Below are 21784 nucleotides of genomic sequence, written 5' to 3'. Positions count from 1 at the left end.
AAACATGGCATGTTTTAGTAAGACCTCCTAGGATTTCCATTTGGGCCTCCTAGGATTAGTTCAAAATGTAGAGAACAACTGCCAAGAGTTTCTCCTATTAGGACTATCTCACGTCGCTATGGTGTGCTTGGTCACAAGAAGAGGTGAATATCGGTCCCTGACTACTAACTAAGCTCCCTACTTTATGAGAATGTCACTAGTTTGTCCCGGGGTCCCATCCAAGATGCCACATTACGCGTGGTCCTCATGTCTCAACTTCCTCTGGCCTATAACGATGTCAACTTTTCTTGCTTTTGATGACAAGTTTTGGGAAGCCACTAGTCTGGCCTTTTGTAGGATGTCCCCCAATTGAGGTTTCAACCATCCTTACCTCATGGCTCAACTGGCATGATGGGTTTTTGGAAGAAAGATCACAGAGGGGAAGTGCCGTGCCCTCAGCAAGATGGGTCATCGGGAGTGCGGTTGACCTTGATCACCTGGCTGGGGCAGGGATTGCCGGGGTTCTCCACCGCCCTGTTACTTTTTCCACTTTCCCCCACTTGTTCTTTGGAAGGAAGTCACTAAATGCAGCTCCCCACTCAAGCCTGCCCTCCGTTTTAAATAACTCCCATGCTGTTATCAATATTGGATTTTCTTCGCTTACACGGAAGAGTTTCTTAGAGCGTGGAATTCGCTCTAACACTTGGGAGTCTGCATTATGGTGCGGCGAGTGGATCTGCTGTAGTTTCAGACATAGATTTGGAAAGGCAAGGGAGGGTGAGCACAGCACAGAAGGCTAAAAAGACCTTCCTAGCCACGGGGCCAGTGTGGACTCTGGTATGGAGGAGGGATGATGTGCGCCTTTGTGAGGAGCCTGTAGTATAGACGGGGCGGGTGACCCTGAGTGCAGTGAGTGGCAGGCAGTGAGGCAGGAAGTTTTATATGTGTAAAATAAAATACCTATGATTACAAAAAACCCTACTTAGAGTGACACGTAATTATCCAAATGTTGCAACTGTGTGACGTAATAGCTTGTGCCTCTTTTTTAAGTTGGATAACATGGAGGCAGATCTCACCGTAACTTCAAGGTAGTGATAAGCATCCGAATATCTGGAGATGTCCACCGTGATTTCAACTGGTGATAGTGGGGTGTGTCGCCTACACTTAAACGGAAGGGTATGCTAAACAGCAATTAGACATCAGTAAACACAAAATTTCATTTTACCCTCATCCCAGTACGCAGGCCCTGAATTCTAAACATGGACCACTGGTTGGAGGACCCCAGGTTAGGGAGGCCTGCTTTAGATGCAGGAGGAGGAGCTTTTCCCACACTCACTAGTAAGCACCTTTTCTGTGTCAGGAGCTGTGTGGGGTGCAGAACAAAGGGCATGTGATGAAGAGGCAGGAAGCAAGCAACCGTTGCAATGGGTGCATACAGCAGCTTTGGGAGTGAAGGTGTGGCAGATGCCCACTGGACCTGCCACGCTTAGCTCCTTGGGGCTCGGGCTTCCACCAGACTTTACAGGTGTTTGCATGCACCAGGTGCTATTGAGGGTTAGAGTACCCAGAGGCGTTCTGTTCTCCTAACTGCTTGTTTTGGTTTCTGTCCCCTGACCCTTGGGTTTCAGTAGTAGTCTGGAGAGCAAGCATGGCCTGAGATGAACCATGTGCAGGGCCTGTCGTGACAGCTGGGGCCCTCACATGCCACCTTCTTCAGTGTCCCTTCCCAGACACAACCTCACTGTTTGTCATCGGATTGGTCCCTTGATGTAGCCTCCCTAATCCATCTGGATACATACTTGTCTTAGGCTACTTAGGCTACATGGAAATCCTTCGTGGAACCCAAGGGCAGAAGGGAAAACCTGGCCTTGTGAGGTTGGAGACCAGATGAGGGAGGAGACCTGGGGAGTACATCAACTTTGTCCTTTCCAAGGCTGGGTTTCTCTGTATCTCAAAGCATGAAGCGGTGGTCTGAACCCAAAGGCTATGACCTTCAGGGTCTTGGACATGGAACCAATCAGGTCTTTGTGTCTCCTAAGGGAAAAAATATCACTGACTCAGCTTCACTGAGGTGTTCACTTGCTGTCTAATCAACTGCAACTGGGTTCACCCCTCCCCCCCATATAAGTGCATCAGGGGCTCCAAGCAATTGATGTAGTGGTAACAGGTGATTGTGTCCTCTGCATTGTTAAATTCGTTTGACAGCTGAACTCACTGTTGCAGGATAGACTCTTCCTCACCCCTGCTCTGAGAAGTGTTTTCTTAATGCCCCACCCTCTGCAGGAAACACCTGCCATGTGACAAGGGTGTCCTGCAGAGCCAGGCCCAGTAGTACCTGCAGTATTTGCAATGTGGATTACCTTAGGCATTTTTTTCTCTGACACCAGCATTTCTTTTGTATCCCCAGGGCCACCACAGATGCCCAGCACATAACAGGAGGTTTTTGTTAAATAGATAAACACTTCCTGGGACGCCTGGGTGGCTCAGTGGTTGAGCATCTACCTTTGGCTCAGGTCATGATCCCTGGGTCCTGGGATCGAGTTCCGCATCAGGCTCCCTGCAGGGAACCTGCTTCTCCCTCTGCCTGTGTCTCTGCCTCTCTCTTTGTGTTTCTCATGAATAAATAAATTTAAAAATCTTAAAAAAATAAACACTTCCTCTAATAAGAGTAATATTTAGCAATCTTCCTGTTTCTTGACCCCTTTATATTCTTTATCTGTGAGGATGAGTTATCCTTGCTTCACAGATAAGAAAGTCAAGGCTCAGAGATATTCAATGGCTTGTCCAGTCATTTCTAAAATAGGCCACGTCCCTTGCTGCCTTTTAAAACAGTTCACTGAGCATATGACTGACCAATGCAACCACTTATTGATGTCTTGGGATTGAAGCTACAAATGCCCTTAAGGCTTTTATTGCTTGTGGGAATGTTTGTCTCTGTTAAATAGTCCCGCCCAGGCGCATGCGACCTATGTTTTACTGTATCTTCTATCTGGGATTTAATTCTTCTGTATCCTCCACTGGCCGACTAATGTTTCCTCATTGCTATCAATAAGCCCGCTTTTAGCTGCTTCTTCTCCCTTTAGATGGGACGGACCAAGAAATCCACTTTGTTAGTATTGTGTGAAAACCAAGAGTAGTCCAGTTTAGCACAGAAATCTGGAAACATTCTTTGCAGAATATAATACATCAAAACATACATGGGCTTGGAACCAGCTTTTTCATCTTCTAGGAAGTCATTTTCGGTCAGTTCTATATTGGGAAAGAGCCCAGATTCAGCTGGATCTTAGGCTTCTGAATATGTAAGGTGCTTTGGCATTTTCATTTCATCAGGGAGGGGATTGGGAACGTTGGCATGTCTGCCATATGCTTTTTTACCTGCATAGTAAAGTGCTCTGGCCATTTCCCCCAAATCCTATTTTCCCCAAATTTCACCCACCTGTTATCATCAGAAATCTCTCCTGAAATCTACACATTTATCTTACTCTGGGGCATTTATAGGACTCCACGATCTAACTTCCAGTTTTGAAAAAGCTATGCTTCAGGATAGAAGTGTTCTTGGAAAGAATTCATGTGGCAATTATACTTTTATTGGAATTGACTCGCCCCCGACTTTATTATAATAGCATAATGTGTTTGGGGGGTAGTGGATGAGGGGGACTTGACCAGAAGGCATCAAACATGTTTTTCACTCCATGCATTTAGTCATATGCACATCTGTTTACTTAGTCGAGTATGTGCTATGTGCTGCACTGGGTTTGAGAGACAGAAAAGTATGGCACCTTTCCTGCCTTAGAGAAGCAGGGTGGTTAATCAAATTATAGCATGTAGCAAAGACATCCAATAAAAAAGTTAAGGGATTAAGTAGCATATGATTAAAGTAAAAAAGCATTCAACTGAACATTGATGACACTTTTTCTTTATATTTGCTGCTGTGAAATAATAATCTAAATAAGTAAAATATACTGACACATATGCAGACTCCAATTTTTACTATACTGCTGCTGATTATCCTCCTTTCATATGGACACTGAAAATCAGCCAGTAATAACTGGTTTTGTTAAGCACTGGCGGTGTGCCAAGCTCTGTTGTAGAATTTTGCACGCCATCTGCATTTTACTCATCCCATCATCACCACCACCAAATAGATATTATCATTTTCTGCAATTCACGACTGAGGAAATTGAGGCTCTGATGAGTTCAGGGAGGAATTCCAGTAAGGAATAGAGTATAAAAAGATCCACTTGACTCCCAAATTCAGAGCCATTTCCATTTTATCCCACAACCTTCCTTACACTCCTCTCTATTCCCACTGGTTCCTAAGGGAGCTGGTAATACTCACCCTATCCATCGCCGGATGCTTATCCAGCCCCTGACACGTGCCACGCACTCTGCTGGGCCCAGGGCATGCAGTCATATTCCCTGACCTCAAGGTACCCACAATCTAGCTGGAGACGGAGGAAGGTGTTGAATCAGTGAGTGAATGAACCAATAAACGCATGAATGCTAAAGTCTCCATTTTATATTTATGGGCGGTGTCTCCCAGCCTGGACCCACTTGTAGTGCCGATCTTCTGTGAATCCCAGAATTCATACTTCTGAGCTCATCTCCACATTTCTAGCTATTTTTGTTACCATACGTAAAATATCTAGGGCCTACTTTCCACCATCTGCACATTGATTGTACATACTCAACGCCCCATCATTGCGCATCATGACTGAATGTGCGAGAAAATCCACCAAATCCAGGGAGTGATTTTGCTGATGATTTATTGCTTGAAGGAGAAAAGCATAAACGGGGAATTTGAGCAATGATAATCCTTCACATTGAACAAACATGGTCCACACTACACAAATCATGAGAAAAATGAGGGATGTTGTAAAACACGACAGATTGCCCAAGTGCTCTTTTTCCTCTATTGGGAAATTCCAAGACATTCCTTCTTTTGTATTTTTTTAGTCACTTGCAAAAATGGCGGTAGGAATACTTAAATAGGAAGTCACAGTCTGAAAGTAGATATAGACACACACACACACACACACACACATACACGTATATGTGCAGAGACACACAGTTGACCATTCCGACCATTCATGAGTCCTAGCTGTGCAGGCTTATTGCAGTTACTTTGGATCAAGATAAGTCTTTTAAAAATCAGTGATCTAATTCGATATAATAGTCAGAGGCTACATTGCTTCCCCATTATCTCTAACACAGTACAATGTTGATGAAATTATACCAATCATGTCATTCAAATGTGCCTTCTTTGCTCACTCTCTGAATCACTTTGAAATTAACGTTGCAGTTAGTTTATTGTTATTGTTATTGTTTTGTTGTCAGTAAAGCATCTCTTGTACCTTTTGATTGAGGGGGGCATGTTGACTGGGCTTAGTGTCAGGAAAGATGGCTCAGGCGTAAGACTGACCCTGGTTTGCAATCCTGGTCTGCAGTTCACTAGCTGGTAAGACACTGAGCAAATAACCTCACCGAGCCCCAGGATCTTATCTCTAAAACGGGGAAATGATTATAATGCCATATCTCACAGGCTTGCTATGAGGAATAAATAAGGCACAGCAGTGAAGCACCTAGCTCTGGCCTGGCACTCAGTGATGCTGCCAAAATGCTGAGGGTAAAGGTGCAACAAGAAGCAGCGGTTTGGTGAATGTGGGTTTCCTCTCTCTCCCCATCTAAGCCCGCCAGAGAAATTTCACTCTCAGCACTAATGTGAATTTCTTCACCAAAGGTTAACAAATCTTTGGCATATCTTTCCCTCGTCTGGGAACATGGAGTTACAGAGGCCTGGAGACCATCGATCTCATCTACTTGGTGCCTCTGCCAAGGAGACACTCTGTTGGGGGTCATTCAGGCTCTGCCTGGAGGCCTCCCCAAGAACAAGGCCCAGTGAAGTAAGCTGGGATTTGGGCTCCGACTTGTTTGGGCTGATTTCTGAGCCTCTTCGAATCTCAAAGCTTTCCACATACAAAATGGGGATGAGAGGCTTATTCACAGTTGTCATGATAATTAATAAGATAGTCTAAAAGTTAGCAAACAGGATGACACCAATCAATAAAGGGACATTTTTGGGGCGCCTGGGTGGCTCAGCAGGTTAAGTGTCTGCCTTTGGCTCAAGGCGTGGTCCTGGGGTCCTGGGATGGAGTCCCATATTGGGCTCCCTGTGAGGACCCTGCTTCTCCCTCTGCCTGTGTCTCTGCCTCCCTCCCTATGTCTCTCATGAGTAAATAAATAAAATCTTTTTAAAAAGTAATAAAGGGACATTTTTGCCTTGTGACTATTATTCTTAACTTTTACAGAAGTAGAGTCACACCACTGCAGAGTGATTGTGGCTGCTAGAAAGATCTTCCTTATATTGGTCCCAAACCTCCTGCCCCTTGACTTCAAAACATGGAGCTAAGACTTCCCCCGCAAAGGACAGATCCGTTTCTCAAAATGAATACCAACTGGGACCACCCCGGCCCAGTCACTCCCAGGGTAATCCCAGATTCCTCCCACCCGGCTTCCTAGGATCTTGGAAGCTATGCTTCCAAATTGGGATGCAAACTCAGTAAGAACCCAGGAGCTCCTGGGTTTCTGCTGAATATCAAATGCAGTTAGCTGTCATCTGGTCCTCGTCATTTATAGACTTCAGGTAATTTCACTTCTAGGAAATCTAACATAGATCCACACACGGGCTTATAGGAGAGCCTATTCTTGGGCTGAATGCTCTTTACACAGGAATTTTTTTTCAATGAAAATATACATTTCTTTAAATATTAAATGTCTCATTCCCTATGGCACTTAAAATCAGACTTGGCTGATGGGAATTAGATTGGCACCTATCTTTGGAAGAAGAGCGCCTCTGAGTAAAAGTAGGAAACCATACACAGCTTCTTTTATTCATCAAACGCATGTTGAGCACCACTGTATGCCTTGTTCTGGGCCAGACACATGGGAGGATATAGTCAGGAGGGAACATTTCCAGTCCTCTTGTCCTATTCTAGAATCCCTTTGCACACCACACAGAATTCCCCCAGGAAGAGCCCACGCATCTCTCATCTGCAGCGTTGGGTAGACAAAAATCATCTTTTAAATGCACGATGAGAGCTGCTTCTGATGTGAGGGAGGGGAGGATCCACAGGAGATTCGTGGGTTTTTGTCTAACCCATATATTTCTGGATGCTGGCGCACCTAAATTACCTGAAAGTCAGATCCTCTTCTCTTGGGAAAAGAGCCAGAGACACAGTAAAAAGAGTGACAAACAAGAGTGGAAAGTCAGTTGTGCGACATTATTTTCCTGCTTGACACGTTTGGAAGCTCTAAGAGTAGGGACCATACGGTGGGTTAGAAAGTCAGCCCGACTTGGGTTAGAATCCCCACTTGCCCGGTCACCAGCCGAGTGGCTTTGGTCAAGGCTCCATACCGCTCTGAGCTTCCATCGCACATTTGTAAGAACAGAAGTAATAACAGGTGCTTTTCAACATGATTGCAACGTTTCTCCACGAGCTAATGCGTGTGAAGCACTGAGAATGATGTCTGGTACACAAAAGGTACTAAATAAAAGAATTACAACAGTAAATATTTATATGCTACTAATAAGATAAATAATAACCTCATTTCCACTCATCACAACTTTCTGTTCCTTTTAGGCTCCAACCCCTTTTGTCTTTTAATCCCTGTTAAATATGTTTCTGTTTCTAAACAACTGGTGAGCCTCTGTCTTCACACTAGAACTGGGTCGACTGGGTCGACAGACCCGAAGTCTGTAGAAAGGGTCCGAGGTGTCCTGGGCCTGGGATGTGACCCGACCCTGCTGTCCCAGGGTGATGCCGAGTGGATCCACTTCTTGGTTTGACACACATACAGCCTGCAACCTGGTTCGTTATTTCTAGTGGGTCTGGCCTGGACAACAGCTGGGTCTCCAAAAGCTCTGTAAGAGCAGAGGAATGTCCCTGGATGCCATGCTCCAGGGTCAGATGGACCATCCTAGGGTCTTCACCAACTCCCATGAACCCCCAAACAGGGGAAGGATCTGGATGAGCGGCAGAGCTGGTCCTGTTGGCCAGCAGCAGACCCATGCTAGGGTCCCTCACTTCTTCTGAAATTTGGCTGACCCTGCTCTGACCCTGGAGTATTGACGGGAAGCTTTTCCCATGAATAAGAATGAAAGTTATCAAATTGCATTTGTGAGCGGAACGAACTCAATTTGTACCCTTTATAGTGCAGGGATGAACCACGAAGCCTGGGCTAATGAACACAATTTTCTGCCAAAAATCAAAACCAGGCAACCATTCACATCACTTGGCAAATATTTGGTGACCTTAGGGTGCACAGATCCTTGGAATCAGAGATGCTTGGGTGTGCTGTGGTCAGAACTGTCGATTAGCGTGCCCCTTGGCACGGCCCAGACTGTTCCAGTATCCTAGATCCCATATGTCCTTCCGAATGGAGCCGAAGAGTCTTGTGGTTTGGCATCTAGAACGCGAATGAGTGATACTAAAGGCCTAGCTGATTCTGCTCCTCGGGACTCAGGCGACATCCAGCAGGATTTCCAGTGACTTGGACAGGCGTGGGTTTTGTCCAGAGCAGCTGGAGACAAGCACTTTCTCTGGAACATATGCAGAATGCTGCTAAGGTGGGGCCTTATAGTCTGGGCCCCAGCAGCACCGTAATGGGTCATTCGGGGGGTTGGAGACAGGACAGGGGGCCAAGGATCTGGATCAGAATGGTTGAAGTCAGTGGAAAGTGGACAGAGAAGGCTCAGCGGTGGGCCTCGGAGGACTGGCTGCTTTGCAAACGCTGGGCCAGGCCCCACGCCCTGTGTTTTGTGCCTGCCTAATCGGCAATTTCTGAGAAGTCCGGGTAGGATTCTAAGTCAGCAAAGATATCGTTGGGATTCCTACAACTCAGGTTGCAAAAGCAAGCATTAATCCACAGGATCTGGCGCGAGAAGCCGGGCCCATCGGGACACTGGAAGGAGACATCGATGGTCTTGGACTTGTAGGGGATGCAGCACCTGTCGTCCGTGCAGACCCCGCAGTACTTCGGCCGGTAGGAGCGCGTGCTGCTGCAGCCGGCGAGGGTGAAGTTCATGGGTGCCTCTGGCTGGTACACGGCCAAACACTTCTTCCCTTCCTGTGCCAGAGGAGGTTTCAGTTGGGATGCTCAGAGGGTGAACAGCCACCTCCCCTCCATCCAAGCCCTCAATTATCCCTTTACACTCACCATGCGAGACACCCCAACTTTCCTTCAGGGCCGCGGCATCTTCAAGCTCAGAGGGAGCTCCCCAAACGTGGTGCCCCCCAGCCACACTACGAAGGAGTAACTGCAGACCTCACAGGGCACTGCCCTGCCTAGGTGGTTCCTCGCACCCCGCAATGTCCTCTTGCCTACATTTTCTGCCTTGACAATGCCCAGGCCTCTGTCCCAGTCTTACCAACACAGATGCCTGGGTGGCTTCTCCAGTCCACCAAACGTCCCAACTAGTGAGTGGCACAGCCATGACGGGGCTCCATGATTGGGAGATGTGCCTTCCCTAACCTGCTCCTCCTTCTCCACCTCCCCTCACCCCAAAACCTCTCACACTCACCCTCCTCATGCAACTTATTCAATCAGAGTGCATTCTGTAGAGCTAGCTCTGTCTCTCCAGGAGGATACAGGCCCGTCAAGAGCAAGGCCCTTTCTGCAACTCTACAATCTTTCTGTGCCTGGTACCCAGTAGGCACTCACTAAACCCATTGCTCAAATGGCTCTACTATGTACCGGTGCCACCAGCACTGGGGGGTAGAGCAGATCCAGGCTACATGGGGCCTGAGGCTCAAACAGTTTGAGGAGCCAGCTCAGGTTCATGAAAACAAACCCAACATTGGAGTGGGAAGCATAGGCCAACAGCCAGGACTTGAGTTGGCTTTGAGGTAGACCCACATCTACATCGGGTGTCCCAGTCATTCACCCGGCTTAGGACCCTTTTGCTCCTATTTTTCCCACTGCTGGGGACTTTTCCATCCATGCTCTTACATCTGCACCAAGCACCAAGAGGGCAAGCACAGCAGAGGTCACTGATCAGAGAGGGAGCCGAAGAGAGAAGGGAAGAAGGAGAAGGAGGAGGTGGAAGGATCCAGTTGGCTGGGACAGAGATACTCGGAGAAGGGGCAGGGGACAGCAAGCGAGGAAGACTCATGGGAAGCTGAGCTGTCTTGTCTACCAGGCACCCCTCTCCTCAGCAACCCCAAGAAACCATCAGTGCTCCAAAAATGGAGTCAGCACTGAGTTTGTCTTTTCTTTTCTGTGCAAAGCATATGACCGGTCCCGAGACAGAAGCAAGGGGGCCTTGAGACAGGCAACTCGGACCCATCTCTGACTACGATATGCTGGATCCTCTGTTTTATGATCTTGGACTCTCCGAAGCTGGAGGAGATGTCTGAGACCCAGCCCACGTTTTACCGATGGGGGGCCTGGGGCTCAGAGATGTGGAGATTGGCCACCGTCCAGTGCAGTCAGCGGCAGTCGGGCATTGGACCCCAGCTGTCCTGAGCCCTATTTAAAGCTCCCCGACTGGCCAGCGCATCTGTGACCTCTGTACCTGTGGGTGTGGATGGGGACAGGAGCAGACGGGGGTGACAGTCAGCGGGGGGGTCCCTCAGCATCACCACAGGAGAGCGCTTCGTCCCATTTTACAAATGGCCCCAACAGGGACATTCAGGGACCAGGTTTCAAGCTGGGCCCATCCGTCGGTAAGTCCAACATGCCTACCCCACCCCGGAAGGCAGACTGACCTTGATGTGTAGACGGATGTCCACGTCACAGGGCCGCAGGTTGCAGAGGCGGCTCTCTTGCTCAGGCCAGCACCGGCTGTTGGCGTTGGAGATGCGCGTAGAGACCCCCAGGCCGCAAGTGGTGGAGCAGGGGCTCCAGGGGCTCGTGTAGGCAATGCAGTTCCTGTGCCAGGGCTCTACCTCACCTGTGGCCGCTGTGGATAGGGACCAGACTCCCCGTGAGTTTCCAGCCACTGTCAGCCACTCTCTTCCCCACCTTCAGCACACACAGGGTCAGGGATCCTGAAGCCCCAATAGGAGGCAGGTGGGCTGTCCCCATCCCCAAAAGGGCAGGTTAGCTTCTAAGCAGCATGGGTTCCCCAGGGAGAGGAGGCCTCTACTTCTCCAGAGGAAAGACCATCTTTACAGACAGGTGGACCAGAGTGCAAATCCTGCTCGACCACCTATAAGCTGTATGGTTCCAGATAACTCCCTCTTGGGCCTCAGTGTCCTCGCTGGAACGAAACATCTGTCTTCCACGGCTGGTGTAACAATGAAAGGACCTGTTTATTGAGTATATAACAGGCATCTGCAAAGGTGCTGGGATTTGAAGAGGGGAAGGTACTGTCCCTGCCCCGTAGAGCTCAAGTTTATTTGGAGAAAATCCGAGGGAGTGTCTATACTCTAGTACCTGATACCTAACCTGGGTGATGCTGAGGGCTTGATGGTTAAGGACACACACAGGCTTTAGGGTCATGTTGCCTGGGTTCAACTCTGAGCACCACCATTTAGTAGCTGGGCAACTTCCAATAGCCCCCAGCTCCATGCCTCAGTCTTCCCACCTGCAAGGGGGGGTTGGCAAGAGCATCTCCCTCTGAGGGCTGTGGACGGAAGAGATGGGTTCACGCACATGAAAGCTGCAAGCCATCCCTGGTGCTTAGTAAGTCCTCGGGCCTTGCATGGTTTCTTGACCATCAACTAAGCACCAAGTCTTGGATGATTCTATTACTATACATGTCCCAGCTTCTAGAATGTGGCGAGTGCTCAAGTATTCTCTGAGTAATGGAAACATGGACGGAGCTACAGATAGAGGCAGGTAAAAAGCCAGTAAGACAAGGGACAGATCCCACAGAAAGATGGCACAAGACACCTAAGGGAAGGATCCAAACAGGACGCCAGGCCTACCCTGACACACATGCACACATGCACGCAGGCAGGCAGGCCGGCAGGCGCACCCGGGAGACAGAGAAAGGAAGAGGGAGAGGAGGAAAAACAGATGGTAGAGCAGGGGAGAAGGAAGGGGGGACAGGGAAGTAATGGGGGAGGGGCAGAGAGGAGGAAAGAGTAAAGTAGGAAAGAAGAGACACCTAATAGAATCCAAAGGAGGACGGAAGGGGATGGGTCAGCACTGGATCACCTGCGCCCCCAAGTTAGCAGGTGTGCAGGGAACAGGGGTAGGTGAAGGCCGAAATGAGTGGGTGGGAGAGGGCAGCTCTGAGAGACAGGAGAAAACAGGGCAGAGGAGAGTGGGGCTGGGATGAGCTGGGGGGAGGGGTGTGAGCCTGGAGGAGGGAGGGATTTGCCTAGGAGGATAAAAGGGCTTTGGTTTCTGGGTCGCCCACTCGCAGGTGGGGGCTCTGCTTGTACTGGGTCAGAATGGGGTCACTGGGCCAAGTACAATCTGAGGACAGTCACTGCCCCATCCCCCGTGACCCTCGAGTGGCTTTGCCAGTTGGGGGATGTGGTGGACCTGCTGCCTTGGGGACAGAGTTTTCCTTGCCACCCCCTCCGTGGACACGGGATTGCTTCTTCATGGGGCCGGCTCAGCCCCTGGGGGCCACCCAAGTGCCTCTGGAGAGGCTGTGCACCCCTGAACTGTGGGGAGGGGCAGGACCACCCTCCTCCCTGGCCTGGGCAGACCCACTGCGTACACAGAGCCTGGGGGCAGGTCTCCTTGCACGCCCTCCTTTCCTGAAACACTATTTCACTTGGCTTCTGCACAACCTCTTTCTCCTGCTGCCATCCTGCCTCTTGGATTCATCTTTCTCAGCTTTTTTCTCTCCCTCACTTTAAATGGTGGTGTCTCCAGGGCCATACTTGTGGCTCTCCTCCCGGTGATTTTGTTCCCCCAGGGTACAAATGGCAACATCTGGAGGTATTTTGGGTTGTTACTACTTGGAGGGCAGATGCCACTGGCATCTAAGTAGGTAAAGGCCAGGGGTGCTGCTAAACACCCCACGATGCACAGGGCAGCCCTCCCCACAGAGTCTTCTCTGGTTTGAGATGTTGCCTATACCAAGGCCGAGAAACACTGCTCTACAGGGTCTCCCTGAGCAATCTCACACACTTATAATTAAAAAAAAAATTACCAGTACCCTTAGAACTCCCAAACTCCATTGCTATCTCTTTACTCTTTCATGTCCACTTTCCTTCTAGAACTATCCTCATTGCTCCTGGTTTTCCTCTTCCATTCCCCACCTTCTGTCTCTGTTACCCCTCAAATGTTAGCCCTCCTAGAACTCTGTTGCACTCTACCTATCATCCCTGGGCCATCCTACTCACCATCAGCAGCCCCAGGTGCATGACTTCCAGACTTCTCTCTGACCCACCTCCCCCTTCAATGCTTCCCCATTGGATGCTCCTCTGAGTGATGCCGGGGCAGGGCCCCTGACCTCAAACTCAACCTGTTTCAAACAATGCAGATGTCCTTCACCCCCATCTTGTGCTCCTCTTGTTTTCTCTCCCAGGTCATGATGAGCCCTGGGAATCACTGTCTACCCTTTTCTCTCCTTTACTCTATGCAGTGGATTAATGCTATGACCTCAGTTTTACTCCTCATCCAGTGCCTCTAGCATCTGCCCCTTCCTTGCCACCTCCACTGCCACTTCCCTAGATCAGATCCTCATGGCCCAACCACCCACCCACCCGTCCATCCATCCATCCGCTTATCCATCCATTTGTCCACCCATTCATCTGCCCATCCATCCATCCATCCATCCATCCATCCATCCATCCACCAACCATTCATTTGCCCGTCCATCATCCATCCATCCATTCACCTGCCCATCCCTATCCACTCATCCATCTATCTGCCCATCCATTCACCTGCCCATCCATCATCCATCCATCCATCCATCCATCCATCCATCCATCCATCTGCCTATCCATCAATATGATGAGCACTGATTTGGTATCTCCTAAGTGGCTGGTGTTGGGCTACTCCAGTAAGTGGTGGTAAAACAAATGGGCCTGTCCCTGTCCTCCCTTTCCAGGGCTTCGTCTGGCCTGGTTTACCTGGATATAGCCTCACCTGTCCACCTATCCTCCACAGTAAGGAGGAAAGCACCTATTCCCTCTCCCACCTTGCACCTTGCTTCCCCTCCTCTGTGACCTGCACATTCACCCTTCTGGCATCTCCCCACTCCTCCCCAATGCCTAATCCCTTAATAGGATAACAATGAATCCCATGTATCTGGCTTTGTTCTTTATAAAGCTCTTCCTCATTTTATGTTGGGAAGACCTCATAGAACAGTTGGAGTAGTTGGAGAAATAGGGTCCCTTAGGGCAGGTAGCTTTGCCAAGGTCACCAGCTAGTCGGTGGTGGTCTGGGGGCTGGGACTCATCATATGAGGCAATCACAGGGGGTCAAGGCCCTGCCCTCCCCCCTCTCCACCCCATCCCCCACACCCACCGAGAGCACCAGTGTGGCGCTGTGCTGTCTTGCGTGGCCTCCTGGCATCGTGGTCGCACACCCACTGCTGGCAGCAGCGGCCAGGGATGCTCACTCTCCGGGGGCGATGGCACCAGAGGCGCGGAGGGCGTGCACGCAGGCACAGGGGTGTGCAGCCCACCGCACCGTCCACACACGTGCAGTTGTACTTGCAGTTGGGCTGGAAGGACTGGCCATTGGTGTAGCGCACCCCGTCCAGGACGCAGCCCACGCCGACCACCTCTGCAAACACACGCGCCGCTCGGGTCAGGCCCAGGGACACGGTGCCCGCACAGGGACACCTCCCACCTCTGGACCTGGCCCAGACCCTGGGAGCACCCACCGTGGGGGACAGGGGTGCAGGCAGGACCAAGCAGGGCCCAGCCAGCCTCTGGGAGTGTGGGGAGACTTGAGTGTGGGCAGTGTGGGAGTGTAGGGTAGAGCTCAGCCACCACCCATCAAGTGACCCCCAGGCCCAGACTGGCAGGGGTGAGAAGATAAAGCGTGTTCAAGCCACTAGTCTTGTCCTACCCCCAGCACATGGCACAGAGCTCAGTACTGACAGATACCCCCAGGGCCATGGTTCTGAGAGGCCCAGCATAAAAGCAATCAGAATACTTAGGAACAAAGATTCCATTCATTCGGTACATATATTTATGGAAGATTCTAGGCACTGGAGATTCAGTGGTGGACAAGATAGACAAAACTATGCCCTCATGGAGCTTCCATTGTGGGGGGGTGGGGCAGAGGAAAGATGAACAGATCATAGAGTGGTGAAGGATACCAGTGCCAAGGAGAACCACAAAGAGGAGGGGCTGCCGGGAGTGGGGGCCAGTTGGTGATTAAGGCGGGCACCTCACCCAGCTGATGCCACTTCAGCCAAGGCGGAAGGAGGTGAGGAGGTTAGCTAGCACTGGTGTTGGGTGGTGAGGAGGGGGATCTTCCAGGCAGAGAGGGGCTGTGGGTATAAAGGCCCAGGTGGGAGCAGGCCTGGGAGGTTGGGGGGCGATGGGAGATGAGGTGAGAGAGGGCTTCCTTGGTGGCTCAGAGGAAGGCGCAAAGCTGTTGGCACCCAGACCCACAGTGTGGGCTCAACAAGTAACTGTTGATTCAACTATAGGAATCATGCTTCCCTAGAGCATATGACGTGCTGCACAGAACAGGGGGTTAGACAGTGTCAAGAGGCCACCCCCTAATGCAGGCGAGAGGTGGCCATGCTTGGAGCCTGGAGGGCCCAGGAACCCTGAGGAGGGCTCAGCTTCTGGGTATGTTTGGAAAGAAAGGCTGCCTGATGGGACATGGGAAGCAGAGGAGAGGAGTCAGGAGCGACTCTGCGTTCTATGACCTGAGCCCTGGCAGGGAAGAGATGACTGCTCTGTCCTCAAGGGAACTGGTTTTGGGGTGAGTGGTCTCAAGAGGTCTTCATCAGACATGAGATCAGGGAGTCACAGGAGGCATCTGAGGCTGCTGGGCCTGACCAGAGCTGACTCCTGGGTGCCATGTCCTGCCTTGAGGACTGTCTGGAAGCATAGGCAGAGAGCTCCCAGGCAGCAAGGGTGCCCACCCGAGGAGGGCTAGTTCGGAATCCACAGTCTGCTGATAGCTCCAGCGTCTCTCCTGGATTTGCCAGCATTGATAATAATAATCCCAGTATCTAACAGTAGTGAGGGGTCTCTAAGCGCTGTCACTGTTTTTGGTCACCTGACCTGCTGCGTGCCAGACTTCCATGCATTGCTGATTTCATCCTATAGGGAAACACCATCCCATTTTCACATATAGCAAAACTGAGTCTCAGCGGAGTTAAGTCACGTGCCGAAGGCGACATAGCTGGACGCAGAGTCTCAGCCTCTGGGAATGTTGGCATGACCGCTGTTTTTCCTGGGAGGTGATCGTGCAGGGAGGAGGCGCAGAAAGGAAAGGCGCTACCGCTCACTGGCCATCTGATCTTGTGCCAGGCACCATCTGATATGTTATCTCATTCAGTTCTCCCAGTGACTTCACGAGGAGAGTTTTATTTTCCCCATTTGGCAGCAAGGGAGGTTGAGTGATTCATTAGCTCAAGGTCACCCAGCTGGTGAATGATAGAGCTGCACCTCACTCCCGGGGGATCTCACTCCACAGCCCATTTCCTTCCACCAGACACCAGTAAAGGAGGGGAAATTGGAGAAAAACAAACCAAACCAAACCAAAACAAAGCAGAGGAAGCACTGGGTGAATCACTCATCCTTTTGTCGTGAGTCACCCCCTGACCGCGCCCTTGCTCTGGGAAGGTGTGAGCACGCGTGCGTGCATGTGTGTGCATGTGCATGCTGATGGAGGAGGAGATGAGAGTGTGCTGAAGCCTGGTGCCTCTCTGCCCCTGTGTGGGGGAACTCTGGATGGACAAGGTGGTACTGGGTGCCTGGGAGTTCTTGGGCACAGTGGCACTACGTGGGGAGCTTTCAAAAATCCTGGTGCCTGCACTGTGCCCCAGAATATGGGACTGGACCCAGGACTTGGTATTTTTGTTACTATTATTTTTTTGGCCTTTGATATTTTTTAAAGTTCCCCAGGTGAATCTAGTTTGCAGCAGTGACAACCGCTGCTTCTGAAACCTACTCCCAGTCTCCTGGGAGTTTGGGGCAGGTTGGGGGAATGGTGGTGGTGCTAGTGGCTCTGAGCAGCCTGGCCACCACAGGCTAGAGTGAGAGTCGGGCATATGATATGCACGATGGCTGGGCCCGCAGCAGAGTCTAACATCCCTTCCTCATTCACTTTCCAACGAATGGAAGGACTGGCTCCTGGTGAAGTTCACCATCTCCAATCTGATCTCAAACTTCCTCTACCTGAAGGATCTGTAGGAACTCAACTCCTCAGCTCCACCATCCAGATCCTCACTTGCCTCACTCACCTCCCAATGGGCTATCAGCTGTGTAGAAGCTATGAGAGTGGATCATAGCCTTCTTATAGCCCAACTGTTGCATTGTCACACACCTATTTATAACTGTGTGAATGAGTCAGTGGATGGAAGGATGGATGGATGGATGGATGGATGGATGGATGGGAGGTAAGCTCTCATCTGTATTAGGCTCCCACATCAGGTTCTTGGCATCCCAAACACCCAAAGAAGTAGATATTATTTGCCACATTTTCCTTGATGACAAAACTGACACTTAAAAGGTTAAGTAGCTTGCCCAAGGCCACCCTATTAGTTAGTTATGGTACTGGGATTCGAACTTAGATTGTCTAGTGCCAAAGACCATACATGACCTGTCTACTCCCTCCCTTTCACACTGGGGAGTCTGAGTCTGGCAGGAGATTGGCCTCCTCCTCTGAGGATGACCGTGGACAAAGCTGAGATAATTTCTACAAGGGAAAGTTAAAACAAAGCAAGTAAAACAATGACCCAGAACAGCCGGTCACATTAGAGTCGTTAATGCGGTCCCTTGTTTATTCTCTACAACTGCTTGGGGTTGGTTTGATCATGCTCCTTAAGTGATGTGCCCAAGGTCACGTAGCCAGCAAATGGCAGAGCCAGCATTCAAAACCCAGGTTTGTCTGCCTGTAAATTGCACGATCCTTCCAGCAAACCACACTGCTCCCAGGCCTGGCCCAGCTGTATTAAATGCAGAGTAATGTTTGTACAACCAAAATAGCCAAAGAGTGTAATTCAGAGGTCACTCTCTGCCCATAGAAGTATTTAGCTTGGCCCACAGAATGTTTTGAAATACATTCTTGGAACATGTTGCCAACATTTTACAAATCATACTCAAATCTGGACTTTTAGATTCTCTTGAAAACTGAGCAGAATGGACAAGACCAAGCTCACTTTTTTGCTTGGCCATGGTGGCTGGCGCCCAGGACCTCTGGTAGCCAAAGCTTGCATTCACTAATTTGCCATAGTTCCACCTTTCCCTGAGTTACGTGTGCCAGGGTTGTGGCTGCTCATTTTTATGACCTGTCTTGTCTTGGCCTCATTACATACCCATCTTCAAGGACAGGTTTAACCTTTCTTGGGGGAATATCCAGTAGTTGAGTTGACCATTTGCCACAAGACTGTCTAAAGAGGGTCTCTTCTTTCCCTTTCCCCTGCTGGACCCAAGGTGCCTTCCTCTCTATGGCCATCAGACCCTAGCCTCTCCTCTTTCTTGCCTTAGGGTCTCATGAACCCAGATACCCTGGCAGCATTTCTAGGAAGATGTTTGGTAGAACACCAGTGAGTTGTGTGTTTGTGTGTATGTGTGTACGCACATATGCATGCGATGTGTGTATCTGTGAGTGTGCACATGTGTGGTGGGGTGGTTGAGTGGTAAAAATCTGCCTGAACAAAACAATTCCCTGTGCAAATAAGTCTCAAAAATAAGAGCTTCTTGTGATATCTCCCATTTTGGAATTTTACGGTGGACGTGAAAATATAAAATCTCGCAGAAGTTCTATATACTTGCTTAACTTCGTTTATTCCAGGGACTGCAAATCTATGTGACCAGGGAACCATCGGCAAGTGTAATACCTATTAACGTCTGTGGACCAGATTTCTTTCCAGATAAAAGGAAAGGGGGCAGCCTGAGTGGCTCAGCGGTTTAGTGCCACCTTCAGCCTAGGGCCTGATCCCAGAGACCTGGGATCGAGTCCCACGTCAGGCTCCCTGCATGGAGCCTGCTTCTCCCTCTGCCTTTGTCTCTGCCTCTCTCTCCTTCTGTGTCTCTCATCAATAAATAAATAAAATCTTAAAAAAAAAAAAAAGGAAAGGGAATACACAAAGGCTCATGGTGAGGGGAAGCTAAGAGGCTGTGGTGAGTGAAAGCAGGACCTGAGATACAAAGAGATATGGGGTGTAGATGGATTGGGAAGGTGGTTTCCTAGGCCTTTGGTGGGAGAAGGGCAGGCAGGAGAGGTAGTTTCAGCGCCTGCCCAATCTCTGGGTTCATGAGAGAATATCTATAAAGACATGGTGCCAGGCACATAGTAAGATGTCAGTATAGTTTAGAGATTAACTAGTATGATCACAGTGAACTGAGTTACCTTTTTAATGGCCTTGAAGAACAGCTGTAAAAGGGGAAAGAAATGATGAGACAGTCTTATATAACAAAGGGATTCTAGCGTAGGAAGTCTCAGCCGGATTTCGTCACCTGGGTATGGAGAGAGATTATATGACTGCATATATATGTATGCAGTCAGTCTCAAACCTGGGTGTGTGCATGAGAATCACCTGGGAAGCTTGTTAAGGGTGTAGATACCCACCTTCACTTCTAGAGAATTTTCCTCAGTGAGTCTGGGGTGGGGCTCAAGGATAACACTTTTCACCAACACATCAGAGGACTCTATGCTGGTGGTGAGGCAAGTTCTCTTTGAGCACATTCTTTTGTGGGGCTAATAGTGAGTCTGAATAAAAGGGAAAAAATAGATGGATGGCAGAATCAAGGGTGGTTACATGGAAAGCTAAAGACAGACTTGGTAGGAAAGCTGAAGCATGAATCAATGATTAAAGAGCAGAAAAGTGCTTATGATTAACTGTGAGACACAGGTAGGATTGTCTGACTTGGAATTATGGTCATAACCCTCATCAACCACCCACCTCAGGAGACATAATAGGTCAGCTGAGGATAAGAGACGATGCTTTGTGTGAACATGTCATTGGGTGCATATGGAGTCATAGTTATGGAGAAGTCTTGTCTCAGCCCTAGGGGATGAAAGGCGTTGCTGGGTTTATGAGGCTTTGTGTACTTTTTCAGGAGTTGGGTTACTATGTCATGATGTCTAGTTACCTCTCTTTATCATGCTGGGTCATGTATTTTGGGTAAATGCTTGGACGAGTCAAGCAAAGTGACTACCATTCCAGATAGAAACACGAGATCAGAAAACTCCTGAAAGGAAGTCTCTGGGAACAAAAAAAGGACATGATAAGGCTCTTGAAGAGCAAAGAAACAATAACAATAGTTGTCCCCCCCAAGCATGAGGATATTATAAAGACTAAGAGTAAAGAAAAAGCAAAGGCAATTGGAACCCTTGGAAAAACAAAAAGCTTCATAAGAAAGAAAATTCAAATATACTATCTGATGCTTCAGTAACATTATTTGCATAGTCATAATATTTTAAGTACTGATTATTGTATAACAAAAAATTATGAAAATAATATTGCAAGTTAGGTGATGTGTCCAGTGGTATTGAGGAGTTAGGTCATCAGCTGTCATATAGGAATATTGATAGATAAAATTGATATTTTAAGCCAATCAAGTTATATTAGAAGACATATATTATACAGTGATAACTACGAGAAGAAAGGGCTAAAAAAAGTGTCTGTGGTAACTAAAGGAACATAGGTGTGTAGGAAGGGATGATTGTAGTCTTCTGATTTTATTCTTTTAAGGTTACTGGATTAAAAAAAACTATTTTATTTAAATTTAGAATATTACTAAAATATCTGGAGTTCAATGAGTTTTGGTGCCCTTGAAAGGCATAGGCATCCACGCTTAGAATGAATCCGTGCTTAGGTCTTTCCCCAGTCCCTTTTCCCCAGTCAACCATGGATATGCCTCCAGGACGGAGAAGAGAGCAGGAAGCCAGGCTCTGGAGGCAAGAAGAATGTAGGTATCCCTCCCTCTTCGGGAAGGTCTCAGCTTCTGACCTGTAATCATGGACTGGAGTAGGGGAGAGGCAGGAGACCGGCCAGGGGAAGGGCTATGGGTGAGGGCTGGAGCTGGAGGTGCGGGGGCTGGCCAGAAGGTAGGGAGGGTCTCACTTACGTGCACACACTCCTATTGCGTACCTCGGGCGGTCCCCACTGTAGTCGCAGTAGAGGCCCCGGTGGGGGTCACAGATGGCTGCCTCTGTGCAGTTGTCCCCCAGCTGCTGAGCACACATTTTACAGCATTCACAGCCGTCTGTGATGAGGCTGACCCCCAGCGGGCAGCGGGGTGGGGACGGCGGGCACTCACACGGCCACTTGCAGAATTGGGGGCGTGAAGACGTATCCTCCAGTGGCACGGGGGTGAAGGCCATGGCCGTGGGGGCTGGAGAGAAGGCCTGTGGGGGAACAGCAGAGATAAAGTGCTGCCAGGCAGGGGTTTCAAAGCCCAAAGAGGGCTGGCAATCACCTTCTCATCTTCCTGGTGTTAGAGGTAGACATGAACTTGTTTTCCTACCATGTTTTTGATAGCTGGACATCTCCTTTCTCTTCAGTAAAAAAGGACCAAGGAGCCAGGAGGTCAGATAAGATAAGCCAATTTCCCCAGTCCCCCTGCTGGAGGTGGCGGGGCCCAGATTCTCTGTCAGAACCCTGGCCACACTAGGCCTCATGTGTGTTTCCTTCTGTCCTGGAACATCCCACAACCTGGGAGGGCACCGAGGTGGTCCCATTTCACAGATGCGGGAG

The 21784-nt window shown here is 49.4% G+C and overlaps 1 protein-coding gene across 1 annotated transcript in view; it reads right to left on the bottom strand.

The window, feature by feature from the left end:
• Window positions 1-4728: 4728 nt before the first annotated feature.
• The window catches only part of CCN4 (cellular communication network factor 4), a 38531-nt gene continuing 21475 nt past the window's right edge, over window positions 4729-21784 (bottom strand). The window contains exons 2-5 of the mRNA XM_072774573.1: window positions 21156-21435; window positions 14416-14676; window positions 10746-10939; window positions 4729-9105 (exon numbers count right to left, since the gene is read on the bottom strand). Coding sequence (XP_072630674.1) covers window positions 8806-9105; window positions 10746-10939; window positions 14416-14676; window positions 21156-21435 — 1035 coding nt within the window. The 3' untranslated portion in view covers window positions 4729-8805. The remainder of the gene's footprint in view (window positions 9106-10745; window positions 10940-14415; window positions 14677-21155; window positions 21436-21784) is intronic.

Source organism: Canis lupus, chromosome 14 (genome assembly GCF_048164855.1).
Source record: "Canis lupus baileyi chromosome 14, mCanLup2.hap1, whole genome shotgun sequence".
Classification (NCBI taxonomy): domain Eukaryota; kingdom Metazoa; phylum Chordata; class Mammalia; order Carnivora; family Canidae; genus Canis; species Canis lupus.
Note: the sequence above shows the minus strand (reverse complement) of the source record. Positions and strands in the feature narration are given on the sequence as shown.